The sequence below is a fragment of the Zingiber officinale genome, chromosome 8A, assembly GCF_018446385.1.
Source record: "Zingiber officinale cultivar Zhangliang chromosome 8A, Zo_v1.1, whole genome shotgun sequence".
Taxonomy (NCBI): Eukaryota; Viridiplantae; Streptophyta; class Magnoliopsida; order Zingiberales; family Zingiberaceae; genus Zingiber; species Zingiber officinale.
Genome location: NC_056000.1, coordinates 117,129,834 through 117,145,086, shown reverse-complemented (window position 1 = coordinate 117,145,086; position 15,253 = coordinate 117,129,834). Strand labels below are relative to the sequence as shown.

Here is a 15,253-nt window from a genome sequence, read left to right as displayed (position 1 = left end):
AGACACTGTATCAGCTCCGACTTAAGCTCCGGTGGTAAGTCACTAGCAATGCGAGTGATGCTCTCTGCTCTGTCAGTATGCAACTGAATCTCTTCCCAAGGGATAGGCTCCTCGGCAAGAGGTAGAGGCTCCTCTTGGATAGCGTGCACACCACCGTCCTGAGTCCTCCTGCTCTTGCGTGCCTCCACCCGGACCATATCAATGTAGCAACTACGAGACACCTTCTGCTCTCCCTTGACTTCTCCGACCCGCTCGCCGACCGGGAACTTAATCTTCTGGTGAAAAGTGGAAACAGCAACCCTGAACTCATGCAGAGCTAGCCTTCCCAGGATGACATTGTAAGAGGAAGGAGAATCTACCACTATAAAGGTGCTCCTCCTGGTGCGCACCAGTGGCTCAGTGCCCATGGATATGGCCAGCTTAATCTGACCCATGGGCTTGACTTCGTTACCTGTGAACCCGTATAAAGAAGTGGTTATGGGTTGGAGCCTTGCAGCATCAATCTGCATCTCCTCGAACGCAGCTCTAAACAAAATATTGACCGAGCTCCCGGTATCCACAAAGACCCGAGCCACTCGGCTGTTAGCAATAACGGCCTTGATTATGAGAGCATCGTCGTGGGGTAGTTCCAGACCCTCCAAGTCTTGTGGCCCAAATCTAATAACAGGGCCAGACGCCTGCTCGTAGCTGCACCCCACAGCTCCCACATATAACCGCCGACCGTGTGACTTACGGGCCCGGCCTGAGTCCCCGTCGGTGGGCCCTCCTGAAATTATGCCGATCTCCCGTATAGCAGCGTTACCCCGGTTTTCCAGCTCCCCGACATCTCTTCGGTCTTCCACGGGACCAGCTTGGTTAGAAGGACCAGCTAGGTCGGGTCGGGTCTGACGAGCACGTCCGGCTGCGGCCCGTTCTTCCTCCATTCTTTGTACTTGGGGCGCTAACTCCGGAGGGGGCAAACCCTGCTCTGCAGCTCGCTTGGAATCACGGGCGAATTGGAAGCAGTTACTGAGATCATGCGTCCTGGACCGATGATATGTGCAATATGGTACTCCCCTTGGTCCAAGTCTGGGCGCGTGTATGGCAGCAACTCGCGGAGCTGGTCTGACTCCCTGAGCGGGCTGAGGGGCAGGCCTGGGTTGAACGCGCTGAAGAGGCTGAGCTGGCTGTGGTGCTCTCCTTTCAGGTCGGTTACCAGGAGCCACTGTCTTTTCGTCCTTCCTCCTAGCTGCCTGAGCTTCCTCCACTTTGATGTAGCAAGAAGCTTTCTCCACCATATCATCAAAACTTCGGGCGGGGTTTTTGATGAGGTCCCTGAAGAATTCTCCTTCTAGCAATCCGTGGGAGAAGGCGCTCATCAGTATTTCTGAGGTGGCGGAGGGGACGTCATTGGCCACCTGACTGAACCGATTGATATAGCTCCGCAGAGACTCGGTCGGACCCTGTTTAAGAGCGAAAAGACAGTGGTCGGTTTTTTGATACTTACGACTGCTGGCGAAACGACGTAAGAAGGCCGTTTTAAAATCCAAGAAGCGATTGATGGACTCTGGGGGCAGTCCATCGAACCACTTCTGCGCCGAACCCGACAGGGTATGTAGGAATACTCGGCATTTGACAGCATCGCTGTATTGATACAACATAGCCGCGTTCTTGAACTTTCGCAGATGCTCTTCCGAATCTTTGCTTCCGTCGTATTCTCCGATGTTCGGGGCTCGATAACCCCTTGGTAGGTTTTCCCTCAAGATCTGAGCCAAGAAGGGTACCTTGTCATCCGGATCTTCGGGCAGATCTTTGGCAGAGATTATAGCTTTTCCCTTTCCTGAATCCCGGGGTGGATGTAGAGAGCTTTCCGCCACCGACGCCTGCGGCTCTTCTTTCTTCGGACTATGCTCGCGAGGTCCAGGTTGATGATAGTTGCAGCGAGGCTCTCGGAATGAAGTACGAGGGAGTTCTTCTGGCTGCTTCCTCTTTGAGCCCCTGTCCGAGACAGGAGCTGGTTCTTTGGATGCTTCAGGCGCTAGGCGAGGTCGTGAAACTGTTCCTTGTTTTTCAGAGGCGGCTCGCTTTTTGACCTCTTTGAAGAGCTCGTACTCCCCCGCAGTCATGGTGACATTAATCCTCCTGCTGGAACTTCGACCAGAGTCCTCCATCTTCACGCTTCGGATCAGGATGTTGTGCTTCCCACAGACAGCGCCAAATTTGATCCTGTCCGAAAGCTGAGTCGGACGAAGGCTGGTCGCGACGGCCTGGTTGTTGACAAAAAGTCGTGGGTGATCCAGCTCCCACGGGCGGCTGACAATGCTGCAGGCCCCTGCACACACTCAGACGATCCCCCCTCACGTTAGAGACCAGAACTCAGGGAAAAAGTCCCCGGGTCAAGCCCTCCGACGCTCAAGTCAGGTCCTTTTTCCCCAGAAAATGCAAAGAGAAGTAAAAAACGACTGAAAGTGAAAAGCTGTGGAAAAAAGTGACGAGAGAGCGTACCCGCGTACGAAGAATTCTCCCCTTTTTATGCACCCGCCTCGCTTCTAGAACCTGCGACTATGTCAGAAAGCGTTAGACGCGGGGCTTTGTCGTGTAGTCCCGGACACCTGTCGTGCTGCTATTGGTTGTGAAAGCATCTTCTCGTTTAGGAACCTCCGCCTTTACAAATGGGTTTTGTCTTGTAATGAAGGACATCTGTCAGGCTGCTATTGGTTATGAGGACATCTTTTCATTTATAAACCTCCGCCTTCGCACATATCGCTGGTATGTAATGATTACCCCTTGACGGACAATTGTGATTCTCCGACTTCCGCACAGCTTAGTTCATCCAATCTATTGTGGCCTGCATCTGCCTCGCATCCTCCGATCAGATCCAGCCTCTAAGCGTCACCTGCCAGTCGGGCTGACTCTGAACAGCTCTGTCGATCTTGGTATATACCCTGTATCTTGTATACCCTGGCCCTCGACTGTAGGCCTGTAGATCGAGCTACCTTTAAACAGCTCTGCCGATCCCGACCTATACCCTGCACTTTGTATACCCTGGCCCTCGACTGTAGGCCTGTAGATCGAGCTGCCTTTAAACAGCTCTGCCGATCCCGACCTATACCCTGCACTTTGTATTTCCTGGCCCTCGACCGTAGGCCTGTAGATCGAGCTGCCTTTAAACAGCTCTGCCGATCCCGACCTGTCCTCGACCGTAGGCCTGTAGATCGAGCTGCCCTTAAACAGCTCTGCCGATCCCGACCTATACCTTGCATTTTGTATTTCCTGGCCCTCGACCGTAGGCCTGTAGATCGAGCTGCCCTTAAACAGCTCTGCCGATCCCGACCTATACCCTGCACTTTGTATTTCCTGGCCCTCGACCGTGGGCCTGTAGATCGAGCTGCCTTTAAACAGCTCTGCCGATCCCGACCTGTGATTTGTGACTTGTACTTCCGGGCCTTCGAATCGCAGGCCTGTAGATCGAGCTGTCTCTACACAGCTCTGCCGATCCCGACCTGTACCCTGTATTCCGCCTGTCGTCTCCCTTTGTCTTTCAACTGCTTTGCCCCCTTGATCGACAAGTCTGTCTGACCTCTGACTACCCCATATGCTTGACTTTGACTGTCTAGTCAGCTTGACTATTGACTGCCAAGTCACCTTGACTATTAACTGTCACATCATCTTGACTTTTGACCGCTATATGGCCTTGACCCTTCTCACCCTTTCCTTTTGGGCCCCTCCATTGCCAGCCGTATCAGATATCAACGCTGTTAAACTTGGAACGTTAATGCTGACATGGAATCCTTTTATTGCACTGTAGCATTAACGCGTTCAAAGTTCTGAACGCGTTAATGTCTATAGTTTTCAAAAAAAATAATAAAAAAAAATTATTAGCGTGTTCAAACGTTAAAGCGTTGCAGTTGCTCTAAAAACACTAGTTAATATTAAATTAGTATAGTTACTATAACTATACAAATCATAACTACAACAATTATATAACAGTTACCTATGATATATGATCTCTAAGATACACAACCAACTATACATAATAATAATAATAATAATAATAATAATAATAATAATAATAATAATAATATTTAAACTCTACTCTATTTTATTATATTTTTACTTTTTTCTTTTTTTTTATTTTTTTTATTTTGTTTGTTATTTTTATTTTTTTTATTTTTTAAAGTTTTTTTATTTTTTAAGTTTTTTTTATTTTTTTAAAAAAAATTTTGGTTTTTAATTTTTTTTTATGTTTTCTTACATTTTTATTTTTATGTTTTTTAACATTTTTTATTATTTTTTACATTTTTAAAAAAATATATTTTTTTACGTTTTTTCTATTATTTTAAAAAAAATTATGTTTTTTTCTCATTTTTAAATTTTTTTAATGTTTTTTATTTTTTAAAAAAGTTTTTTTTAAATTTTTTATTTTTTATTATTTTTATGGGTGTTTATTATTTATACATTTTTTAAAATTTTAAAAGTTTATTTTTTAAAAAAAAAATTTACGTTTTTCTTTTTTGTCACATTTTTCTCTTATCTAAGGGTATTTTGGGTAAAAAAAATTCATTGACCCCAGAATCAAGAAAAATCTCAATTTTTCAAGATTTTCCGATTCCTGATTACATGCCCTTTTTGTCGACGTATCGGGCATAAAACATTACCCAGGAATAATCAATTACCTAAATCAAAAAGAGTTTTTTTGATAACTTTGGATGGATAACTAAGGTTACCAAGAATAATTGTCAACCAAACGCACCCTTATGGTAATCATAATCCTAAACTTATAAACCCAAATTCATTATAGGATCTACTATGTCACATCACTCGCATGATAGTACGATAATTAAGATATAAAGTGTTGTCACATAAGATATTGGAGTTAAAACTTGACACATCCGAGCATAGCTTCCCCCATGCTTTAGCCAATTACACTAATGACTAGTAGTCATCTGTAATTTATCTTCCCGTGTTGTCCTAGGGACGGGTTGACAAGAGTGTTGGGGGTGAGTAAGAGTGATCGTGGATCGAGTTAGTTTGATTTTGGAGGTAAAAAACTATCCAGCCCTACTAGCTAAGATAAAGCAATATCAGAACCCTACATCCGGCCCTATATCCGACGATTCTTATGTATCAGATATCCGACAGATTGTCAAGTATTTGGATATCGAATTTTATATCTAATGAAATATAAAATATAAAATATAAATATAAATACACTAAAAAAATAAAATATTTTAAAATGATAATAGACATTACTCATTACACGTTGTAGCAGCTTATCAACAGTAGCTGCTATAAGTAGGGATGATCGTGGATCGAATTAGTTCGATTATTGGGGTAAAAAACTATCTGACCCTACTAGATCAGATAATACAGTATTAGGACCCTACATCCGGCCCTATATCCGATGGAATTTTTTTCGATTTGATTTGGATCAGTATGAGCAGGTTGATCGATTTGACGGATTGATTGCTCACCCCTAACGACAAACACATCGCATTTTACCACAAATATGACAAAAGTTGATTCGTTCGCCCTCAGCGCCCCCCCCCCTCCCCCCCGGGCCCCACGTCAACTTGTCTATAGGTCAATATAAAAAAAAAATAAATCGCAGATAACTATTAACTATTAGTACAGTGGTCAAGACATGAAAAAAAATATAATCAGACAAGCCGAGTTTCGACCCAATAATCTAATATAATAATACTTCATATCTTAATCATCGTATCATTTCGAGAGGACATATACTCATACATAATAGCACATTAGCCTAGTTTTTTTTTTTTTTTGCAGAATAATAAAAAGGGCTTAAAAAATTAAACATATCTGTTATTGTAAAAATATCCTTATGCTTTTATAACTTTGTTCCAAATTAATACACGTATTAACCTTACTCAAAACTGCTACAACTACTTATAACATAAATCAACATATTGAACAAAACTGCTGCAACAATATTAAAACAAATTCAACTTACGACAATAACAAATTTAATCAAGTAGAAATAATTTTTCTTTAGGTTGTAGCACTTTTAACTAAAGTTATTATCTATTTTTGCACCCCTAATTGTTGCTGTGCTTTATCCTCATCTTCTGACCTTATCGTTATCAGTTCACTCTCTATTCATACGAACAATCAAATAAACAAGGACACCAAATCAACTGTTGAAGCAAATAAACAAGGAGCTTGATAATCTCTGAGAATAATCATCAAAATCCATGTTTAGTAAAATGAGAAAATGACTGGTGTTGATAAGTTAAACTACTGAATTGGAAATGAAAATAAATAGATAGAAAACTCAATGGGAAAATAAAAAATAGAGAGCTACTAATTCAAGTTAATGCTTAAACATAATGCTCATTCCTCATCATCCTCATCACCGTCGCCTCCGGCTGCCTTCTTTGCAGCAGCCTTCTGGTTCTTTCTCTTAACTCTTCCAGGACGGCCACCTCCAAATGGACTAGTCAATGAGAAATCGATATGCTTGGCAGAATCGACTCTAACCATAAATGAAGGAATGTTGACAACTTGCCTTCCGACTCTGCAAGCAAGGCCAAAGTTTAATATTATAACACTAGCCAAACAAAAATCATTATATGATATCGAGGAAAAACTCGTATACATACAACACAAAGAGAGTAAGTTCAATGCCAACAAGAATAATAGGTTTACATAGAAGCCTACACGTCTTCTTAGCAAATAAAATTAGTGATGATGACAACAATATGTACATAATAGATTATGCAAGACAATAAATAAAGATCTTGTTACAATCAATAATTGGTCATTTATCAAGGGGTGCTAATCTGATATTGTCTGCATTCTCAGTCAGAAGGATACTGCTCCTTGATCTTCACCTTATCATGGCAAAGTTAGATCAAACGCGCACACACACATATAAGCAGGATAATATATGAATGTCTTGTTGAGAAACTAGATGGTTTTTCAAAATGCCTTCTAGTTCTGAGGAGCATCTATCTATATTCAAGTTTTAATAGGTCCAAAAAATATTTCCACAGCAAACACAACTCTAACAGCATGTTTTCTATTGTTTGGGTTTTGACTAAGACACTAGACCATAATGCGATAATCCAGATAGTTAAGTGGCAATACAATATCCATTATCACTTATGAAACAAGAGTGTTCATCAATTGACATGGAAACAAGAGAACAGAACCAAATTTTCGAAACAGAAAAAAGAATGGAACAAAACTATTTAGCCAAAGGAAACATTCTTTTTATCCCTATACTAAGGATACAATCTTCAAACAACCGCATTTTACGAACTCAAACATCATATGCAAAATTAGAAGTGGCCACAATGTTTTTTGCCACAATCACTAGAAACTAACTTACAAACTAACTTCAAGTTCATACTTTCTGTTCTAAGCATCCAAATTGATAGTAGCAATTCATATGTAACCAAAGAAAAAGAGGGTAAAAAATACAAAAACAAACACTTATAATCACAAAAAGGTAGCATCCACTGAGATAAACGAAGTGATTCTAACTGCTCATGTTCAAGTAGAAGTAAAGATGACAACAGAAGCGAAAAGTTAAGGCTTTTCAACAACTAAATGGATAAATAATTAACATGCTCTTTGGCTCATAATAGGAAAGCCAACTAACCTGATGTGTCGCTGCCTGATCAGTACACGAGCGTGGTGGATCGACTTGGCCATCCCTGACTTGAACACGAGCGTCTGAAGGCGGCGTTCCAGAAAGTTCTCCACAGTAAGCGCAAGAACGTAATCGAGCTTGTTCTGACCCTCCCCCAGGAGTCCGTAACGGTTCATCCTCCGGAGCAGGGCCTCGCCCTCAAAGATCCGGCGGGGGTTCTTCTCGTCGAGGGTGAGAAGCTCCCTGGCAGCGTTCCGGATACGGCTCAATGCGTACTGGACTCTCCACAGTTCGCGCTTGCACCGGAGGCCATACTCACCCACCAGCTTCAGCTCCGCGTCCAGCCGCTCCTTCTCGTAGGGCCGGCGGGGCTTCTTGAAGGTCTTCCCATCTACCAAACATCAACCGTTAACTACGATTTTCGAAGCAGATCCAGACCAGAATCCGGGGGAAAAAAATATTATCTTTCATGCAGTACGAATGCAACCCAATCGAAGATCAATAGAAGAGGATCTTACAGTTGCGGTAGAAGCTGACATGCACCATGTCTCGTTCGCAAGCTTTGCCTCAAGACGGAGGAGATCAAGAGCCGCCGCGGCGGAAGAAATGACAATATAGCACAGTTCGTTGCCCTTGTCGATGATAATAGAAACCCTAAAAATAGACCGGTCCAATAAACCGCACCGTATACGAGATTGCATGCGGGCCGGTGGTCCGGTCTGGTTTTTAAACGTTGATTAATATGCATCGCCCAGTTTGCGGTCTTCCTCGTCCCCGATTCCCCCTCTGCGATCCCTGGCGGAAGGCTGGAAGCTCCGTCGAGGTCGGCCAGGCGATGGGTTACCCGCCGTGGAAAATCCGCTGAGATCGGCCATGGATTACCGCACGCTGGAGATCACATTGGGCTCGGCCAAGGGCCTGAAGCAAGTCAACGTCTTCTCCAAGATGGCTGTCTATGCCGTCGTCTCCGTCTCCAGCGACCGCCGATCGTCCCACCGCACGCCTTCTGATCCGCACGGCGGGCGCAACCCTATCTGGCATTCGACCCTGCGCCTCGCCGTCCCCGCTGAAGGCGCCCTCTCCGGCAGCCACTCGCTCCACATCCTCCTCCGCACCGAGCGCGCCTGCCCCCTCGGCGATCGCGACGTCGGCGAGGTCCGCGTGCCCCTCGCCGATCTGTTCAACTCGGAGGGAAACGAGGGACGGCGGAGCGTCCGGCACATCAGCTACCAGGTTTGCCCGATCGGGTCGGGCAGACCGAAAGGGGTGCTCAATTTCTCTTACAAGCTCGGCGAGCGCATCCCGGCGCCGGATCCTGATCCGATCACCGACTTCGCCTACCCGTCCGCCGTGGACGCTCACGGCGCGCGGCCTTGCTACCGTGACAGCAGGCGAGCTCGTGACGGCGACGCTCCCCATCTAGTCGACCCCTATTCGCCGCCCCTGTGATGCAAAGGAAACGCCGGTACTTCAATTGCGGTAAAATCCCAATGAAAAATAATTGCAACGAATGAAATCCAATCGATTCGAATTTTATTGAGACGATCATTGTTGTTGCTGCTGTTGTGGTTGGAGGGGACACAATTTTTTTAAGAAATAATTTTTTTAAAAAATAACTATTTGTTTTTGATCGATTTTGTTCAATGTATTTAACTTGCGTTGATTCAAATCTCACTTCCTTTTGCCTTCTCTAATGATTAGTGATACGGAGAATACAGGGAGATCCCATGCAGGATAAAACGGTCGGGTAGAGTCTCCCACCCATCGGATCATCCGAGATACTCTCGATAGGATTTCTTGAATCGTTAGACTCTGCTCCCTTGATATTCCGTATCAGATTTCTTAAGTTATTAGGCTCTGCTCACTAAGACTCTCAACCTCTTAATACAAAAACGAAATACCCGTAATATATGGGTGATGTGAGTGCACAATATTATAAAAATATATTAATAAAATATTTTCCTTACTTTAATATAGCATTTAATCATGACATTTATTTAATACGGAGATTGCAAAGTGCTATAAAAGGATCCCGCACCCTGCAAGCACAAGTATACTTCTTCATCAAAAAACACTTACTGACATCTACTGTTCTTTACATATATTTCCTCCACCTCACTAATTTGAGTGTCAGAGTAGCATCGCCGAGGACCCCCTCCCTTGGTCTATCTACTAATCCTCCTTCTTCCTCCTTTGGTGTCTTCTGTAAGTCTCCTCTTCTCGAAGTCTTCTTCTTTGGTCAACCTTCTAGCCAACTCATCAATGCTCCAGCTTCACCAATTTCAAATGAGATCAAATTTGATGTCGTTTGTGGGAACATACACCTGATATGGAACGTGAAAATCGATAACGTCGAAAAATTCACAATTGTCACCTTGTCACAGGAAGACCTCGACTTGCTAGTGATGACTATATATTTGTTTATTTTCTTATTCAATGATATGTTTATAACTTGTTCTTGTGTATTGTGTTTTATACATGTTTGACGAAATGTGTGTGTGGTGTATACATATGGATTGTGGTGGATTGATCACCTTATAGAGGAGAAGTGTTAGATTGTATGACCGTGGGGTGGCCATGTGACAGGGGGATCCCCTTTAAGTAGACTTTCTAGAACGATTCTCTTGTAAAGAGACTGATTCTCTATAAAGGAATTTCTAATTAGAGATTAGAGATTTTTTTCCCAAATTAATGTTAGGAAGTAACTTATATAATCTAGCAATTATATGACCTAGAGACCCTATGACAGAGGATATCCCTTTAATCGAACTCTCTAGGTCACCTCTTCCATTTAATTGTATTAATCTACCATTAGAAAGTGTATTAGATAACTCTAGTGATTGTATCACCGAAGGGGCATAGGGTAACCCTTTAACTAGACTTTCTAAAGTTGGTTCATTACTTAATGACGTTAGAACTTAAGTAAACTCTTTGGTGCGATTTTTGCGGGATTGTGCCGGACTTTAGTTAGAAACCCTACAAGAATGTAGGTATAGAGGTAAGGAGATGAATAATACATAGGGATATTAACTAGCATCATAGTAAAACTGAAGCCCTAGAATCTTCTGTTGGTGCAATCGACCTCTAAGGTTTCGATATTTGACAATGTACCGAAGTCTTCTTCTTTGGTCAACCTTCTAATCAACTCATCGGTAGTCCAGCTTCACCAATTTCAAACGAGATCAAATTTGATGTCGTTTGTGAGAACATACACCTGATATGGAACGTGAAAATCGATAACGTCGAAAAATTCACAATTGTCACCTTGTCACAGGAAGACCTCGACTTGCTAGTGATGACTATATATTTGCTTATTTTCTTATTCAATGATATGTTTATAACTTGTTCTTATGCATTGTGTTTTATACATGTTTGACGAAATATGTGTGTGGTGTATACATATGGATTGTGGTGGATTGGTCACCTTGTGGAGGAGAAGTGTTAGATTATATGACCGTGTGGCGGCCTTGTGACAAGGTGATCCCCTTTAAGTAGACTTTCTAGAATGATTCTCTTGTAAAGAGACCGATTCTTTATAAAGGAATTTCTAATTAGAGGTTAGAGATTTTTTTCCCAAATTAATGTTAGTAAGTAACTTGTATAATCTAGTAATTATATGACCCGGAGACCCTATGACAGAGGATACCCCTTTAATCGAACTCTCTAGGTCACCTCTTCCATTTAATTGTATTAATCTACCATTAGAAAGTGTATTAGATAACTCTAGTGATTGTATCACCGAAGGGGCATAGGATAACCCTTTAACTGGACTTTCTAAAGTTGGTTCATTATTTAATGACGTTAGAACTTAAGTAAACTCTTCGGTGCGATTTTTACAGGATTGTGCCGGACTTTAGTTAGAAACCCTACAAGAATGTAGGCATAAAGATAAGGAGATGAACAATGCATAGGGATATTAACTAGCATCATAGTAAAAATGAAACCCTAGAATCTTCTGTTGGTGCAATCGACCTCTAGGGTTTCGATATTTGACAATGTACCTAAGTCTAGTCAGTTTGGCCAAGGATTGAATAGAACTTAATGTTTGGAAGAAAGAAGTCTAGTCATGACTAAATGACTAGAAAGGATAAGTCTTAACCAAAAGATAGGCAAGTGAGAAGTTTACTAAGTGACTAGTCCTAACTAGAGGTTAGGCAAAGGAAAGTCTTGGTGAGTGAAGTCATGATCTAGTAAATAAAGGTAGGTAATGGAAGTCCTGGTGAGTGAAGTCAGATCCTAGTGAATGAAGTTAGGTAGTGAAAGTACTAGTGAGTGAAGTTGGGCCCTAGTGAGTGAAGCTAGGTAGTGGAAGTCCTAGTTGTTGGGGATCAGTGGCAGGCTAGAATGGGGTTGAATAGACAACGCCCCCAATTTGTGGTTCTTCTTATAATTGTTAGTTACACAGTGGAATAATACAAAACAAACAAACTAAATACTAAAGGAAAGACAAACCGCTAACACGCTCATTTAACGTGGTTTGGAAACAAAGCTCCTACTCCACGGTTGTCTGTAAGATGAACGATCCTGATCCGTTGGTGGATAACTCTCTAGCAAACTCCGGCTAGCTCACATAGCTTCTTGTAGGTGGAAAAATCTCACCATAACTCTCACAAGAACATTTGAGACGGTAGGTCACTGGTAGACTACTAATAGAGGTTAACCACCTCTATTTCGTCAACCTTAACCAAGCTCCCAAGCCTTGGTTATATAGGTCACGGGTTGGAAAATCCTGCCTACCATTCGACTTCCCTCTGTGAAAATTCGACCATTACATCCCAACGGTTTGATACTAGTCAACTGATGAAAGTATCAATTGATAGTACCCCGAGTACAATCTTTCAGTACTCGGACCCTCATGCTCACGACTCACTTAACTCTTTCTCGTAGCTTTCATCTCTTACCTTCAAGCCTACTTCCTTTGGATCTCGTCCCTCGGATGCATTCAAGCCTATGGTTTGTCCCAATGTCATCCTTCGCGTATACCTCAAAGTCGCTTCCCTCGGCTCTTGTCCTTGCTATCTTGTCCACGACCCCTCGGATGCTCCATCCTTCACCGGACTTGAAGCTATCAAACTGAGTCATATGTGTATCCTGCAAATCTACACACTAGTAGTACACTCCTGACGATATCCAGTGATATCCTTTTGGGAGTTAGTGTCGTCGACACTGGGCATGGGCTGCCAGAAGATCGTACGGCAGAAACTTTCACTATCACTTCAGAGATATGCTCGGCCTATTAAGGTACTGTGTTAGAGACATTTTACTGACAAGTCTTTTCAGGGAATGCTTTGAGAAGCGTGCTCACTTTAGGAAACATGAACGTGCGCTATCGGAGCTCTGTATAAAGGGGGGTCCATGTATCAGCGGACGTATACGATATTCACTGTTTGCGCTATAGTTTTCTTGTTGCTCTGCTTCATTCCTCATCACCGATGACTGACTTGAGCGTCGGAAGGCCAACGCCGGGGACCCCTTCCCTGGCTCAGCACTGACGTAGTCTGTGTTGTAGGTCTGCACAAAGTCCACAGGAGGTCAGCGTGAGCGCCACATCCCTAGCTTTCCGTCTCTTCGATTTTCAGACAGGATCATATTTGGCGACATCTGTAGGAACGTCACCTACATCCGAGCCGAGAAGATGGAGAACGCTGGACGACTCACCACCGTAACGCTCACTCAGGAAGAGGTTGATATGCTCATTCAAGCCCGAGTAGCAAAAATGATCGAGTAACAACAACAACAGGTGCTAGCCGATCGGCAAGCGCCACTGTAGGCGAGCGGAGCAAGAAGATCGAGCGGAGCAAATCTCTGTATGGGGGCAAAATAGAAGGTCGGCCGCCACACAAGGGGAGATGCCGCCCGCGTCGATCCCCTTTCACCACGCCTTGTTCCAAACCCCCTCGGAGATAGCCCAGGTGCATCAAGAGCGGGGATCGTCTTCGGATGACGCTCCCATTCAATATGCACGAAAAGGCAAGGCTCGCCCGAACGGATCAACCGGCAGTTCTCAGAGGAGATCTTACAAGACCCTCTGCCCAGACACTATACCCCGCTGGCGATCGGGACGTACAACAGATCAATCAATTCAGACGATCATCTGGATCGGTTCGACAATGAGGCCACGTTGCACCAATATACAAACGGAGCAAAGTCTAGAGTCTTTCTCACTACGCTCTCTAGATCGATGCAGCACTGGTTCTGAAGATTGCCGGATGGCTCAATACGGAGCTTCAATGACTTCCGATCCGCGTTCCAGCACCATTTCGCCAGCAGCCAACACTACCAGAAGACGAGCGTCAGTCTCTTTGCCCTGAAGCAAGGGTCCAAGGAAGCGCTCCGAGCGTACATACAGTGCTTTAACCAAGTGACCATGGACATCCCCTCAATCTCGTCTGAGACAATGATGAACACCTTCACTCAGGGGCTCGCCGAGGGAGATTTTTTCCGATCGCTCATTAGGAAGCCGCCCAGGGACTTTGACCACATGCTCAAGAAAGCCAATGAATACATAAATGTGGAAAAAGCTCTAGCAGACAGAAGAAAAGAGGCACCGATCAAACCTTCAGCGTCGACCATCAAGCAGTCATCAGCCGCCCAAGGGGCCAAGGGCCGAAGGAGCACGGCCGCACCAGGAGATCAGGACGTATTTCGTTAAGCATGTGGCTTCCGATCCGCCGAAGACAACAAAAGGAAAGTTGTGGGTGCCGATGTTCTGCTCTTTCCATCAGTAGGCGACACACAACACGCATGATTGCCGTCTGACACCAATCGTCAGTCGACCGGCTCCGCGCGGATACTGCCGCCGATCTCCTTCTCTTGATCGGCGACAAAGGCATCGATCTGCTGATCGGCGAGATGGAGACAAGAGGGCGCCCGAGCGGCACCACCAGCATCAGCGGAGGGATGAAACTGACCCCTCCCGAGTCCAAGCCGAGCGAAACACACCCTCTGCTCGGGAAGAAAAAAATAGGAACAACGCTTCTCGAGGAGAGATAGGCATGATCGCTTGAGGACCAACCGACGGCGACTCCAACAGAGCCAGGAAGTCATACGCTCGATGGTTGAAGATCCACGCAGTGGGATGCAGCAAGGAGAAGGTCGAAGGGCCCTAAATCAGCTTTGGTCCCAGCGACTTGGAGGGAGTGGTGATCCCTCACGATGACTCACTGATCATCCGAGCGGTAATTGCTAACTACACAATTCACCGAACTTTTATTGATACAGGAAGTTCGGTGAACATTATTTTCAAGAAGACATTCGATCAGTTACAAATTGATCGAAGCGAGCTGCTGCCTATGACGACTCCACTATATGGCTTCACAGGTAATGAAGTACTACCGCTCGGACAAACTCGCGCTGACCATCTTACTCGGAGAAGAGCCATTGAGGAGAACCAGGACCACCAACTTCATCATGGTGGACGCGCCATCGACCTACAATGTCATATTGGGCCAACCGGCCCTCAACGAGTTCATGGCGATAGCATCTGTTGAGACCTTGATGTCCGCTAGAGGGGGTAAATAGCGTCTCACCCAAAATGTCGCTTCCTACAATGGTTAGTATGTACAGCGGAATATAAAAATAAATACTAACAATAGAAAGCAAACCTAACACGTTGATTTAACGTGGTTCGGAGATAAAGCTCCTACTCCACGACTG

At 44.2% G+C, this 15,253-nt stretch overlaps 2 protein-coding genes across 2 annotated transcripts; one reads left to right on the top strand and one right to left on the bottom strand.

Annotated features, from left to right (window-relative positions):
* Nucleotides 1–6,140: 6,140 nt before the first annotated feature.
* On the bottom strand, nucleotides 6,141–8,264 carry LOC122010042 (40S ribosomal protein S9-2-like). The gene is made up of 3 exons (XM_042566410.1): nucleotides 8,116–8,264; nucleotides 7,607–7,988; nucleotides 6,141–6,517 (listed from the first exon to the last, which is right to left on the bottom strand). The coding sequence occupies exons 1-3, from the start codon at nucleotides 8,141–8,143 to the stop codon at nucleotides 6,334–6,336; spliced, it is 594 nt and encodes a 197-aa protein (XP_042422344.1). The 5' UTR covers nucleotides 8,144–8,264; the 3' UTR covers nucleotides 6,141–6,333.
* Nucleotides 8,265–8,470: 206 nt separating this feature from the next.
* LOC122011155 (protein SRC2-like) lies at nucleotides 8,471–9,046 on the top strand. The gene has a single exon (XM_042567577.1). The coding sequence runs from the start codon at nucleotides 8,471–8,473 to the stop codon at nucleotides 9,044–9,046; it is 576 nt and encodes a 191-aa protein (XP_042423511.1).
* Nucleotides 9,047–15,253: the final 6,207 nt, after the last annotated feature.

What these genes read in the sequence shown, in the direction of transcription:
- LOC122010042 (XM_042566410.1), bottom strand. Translation starts at nt 8,143, where the DNA reads ATGGTGCATGTCAGCTTCTACCGCAACT. An exon ending in TGTCAGCTTCTACCGCAACT is followed by an intron (nt 7,989 to 8,115) that starts GTAAGATCCTCT and finishes GATGTTTGGTAG; the next exon opens with ATGGGAAGACCTTCAAGAAG. An exon ending in ATCAGGCAGCGACACATCAG is followed by an intron (nt 6,518 to 7,606) that starts GTTAGTTGGCTT and finishes CCTTGCTTGCAG; the next exon opens with AGTCGGAAGGCAAGTTGTCA.
- LOC122011155 (XM_042567577.1), top strand. Translation starts at nt 8,471, where the DNA reads ATGGATTACCGCACGCTGGAGATCACATTGGGCTCGGCCAAGGGCCTG.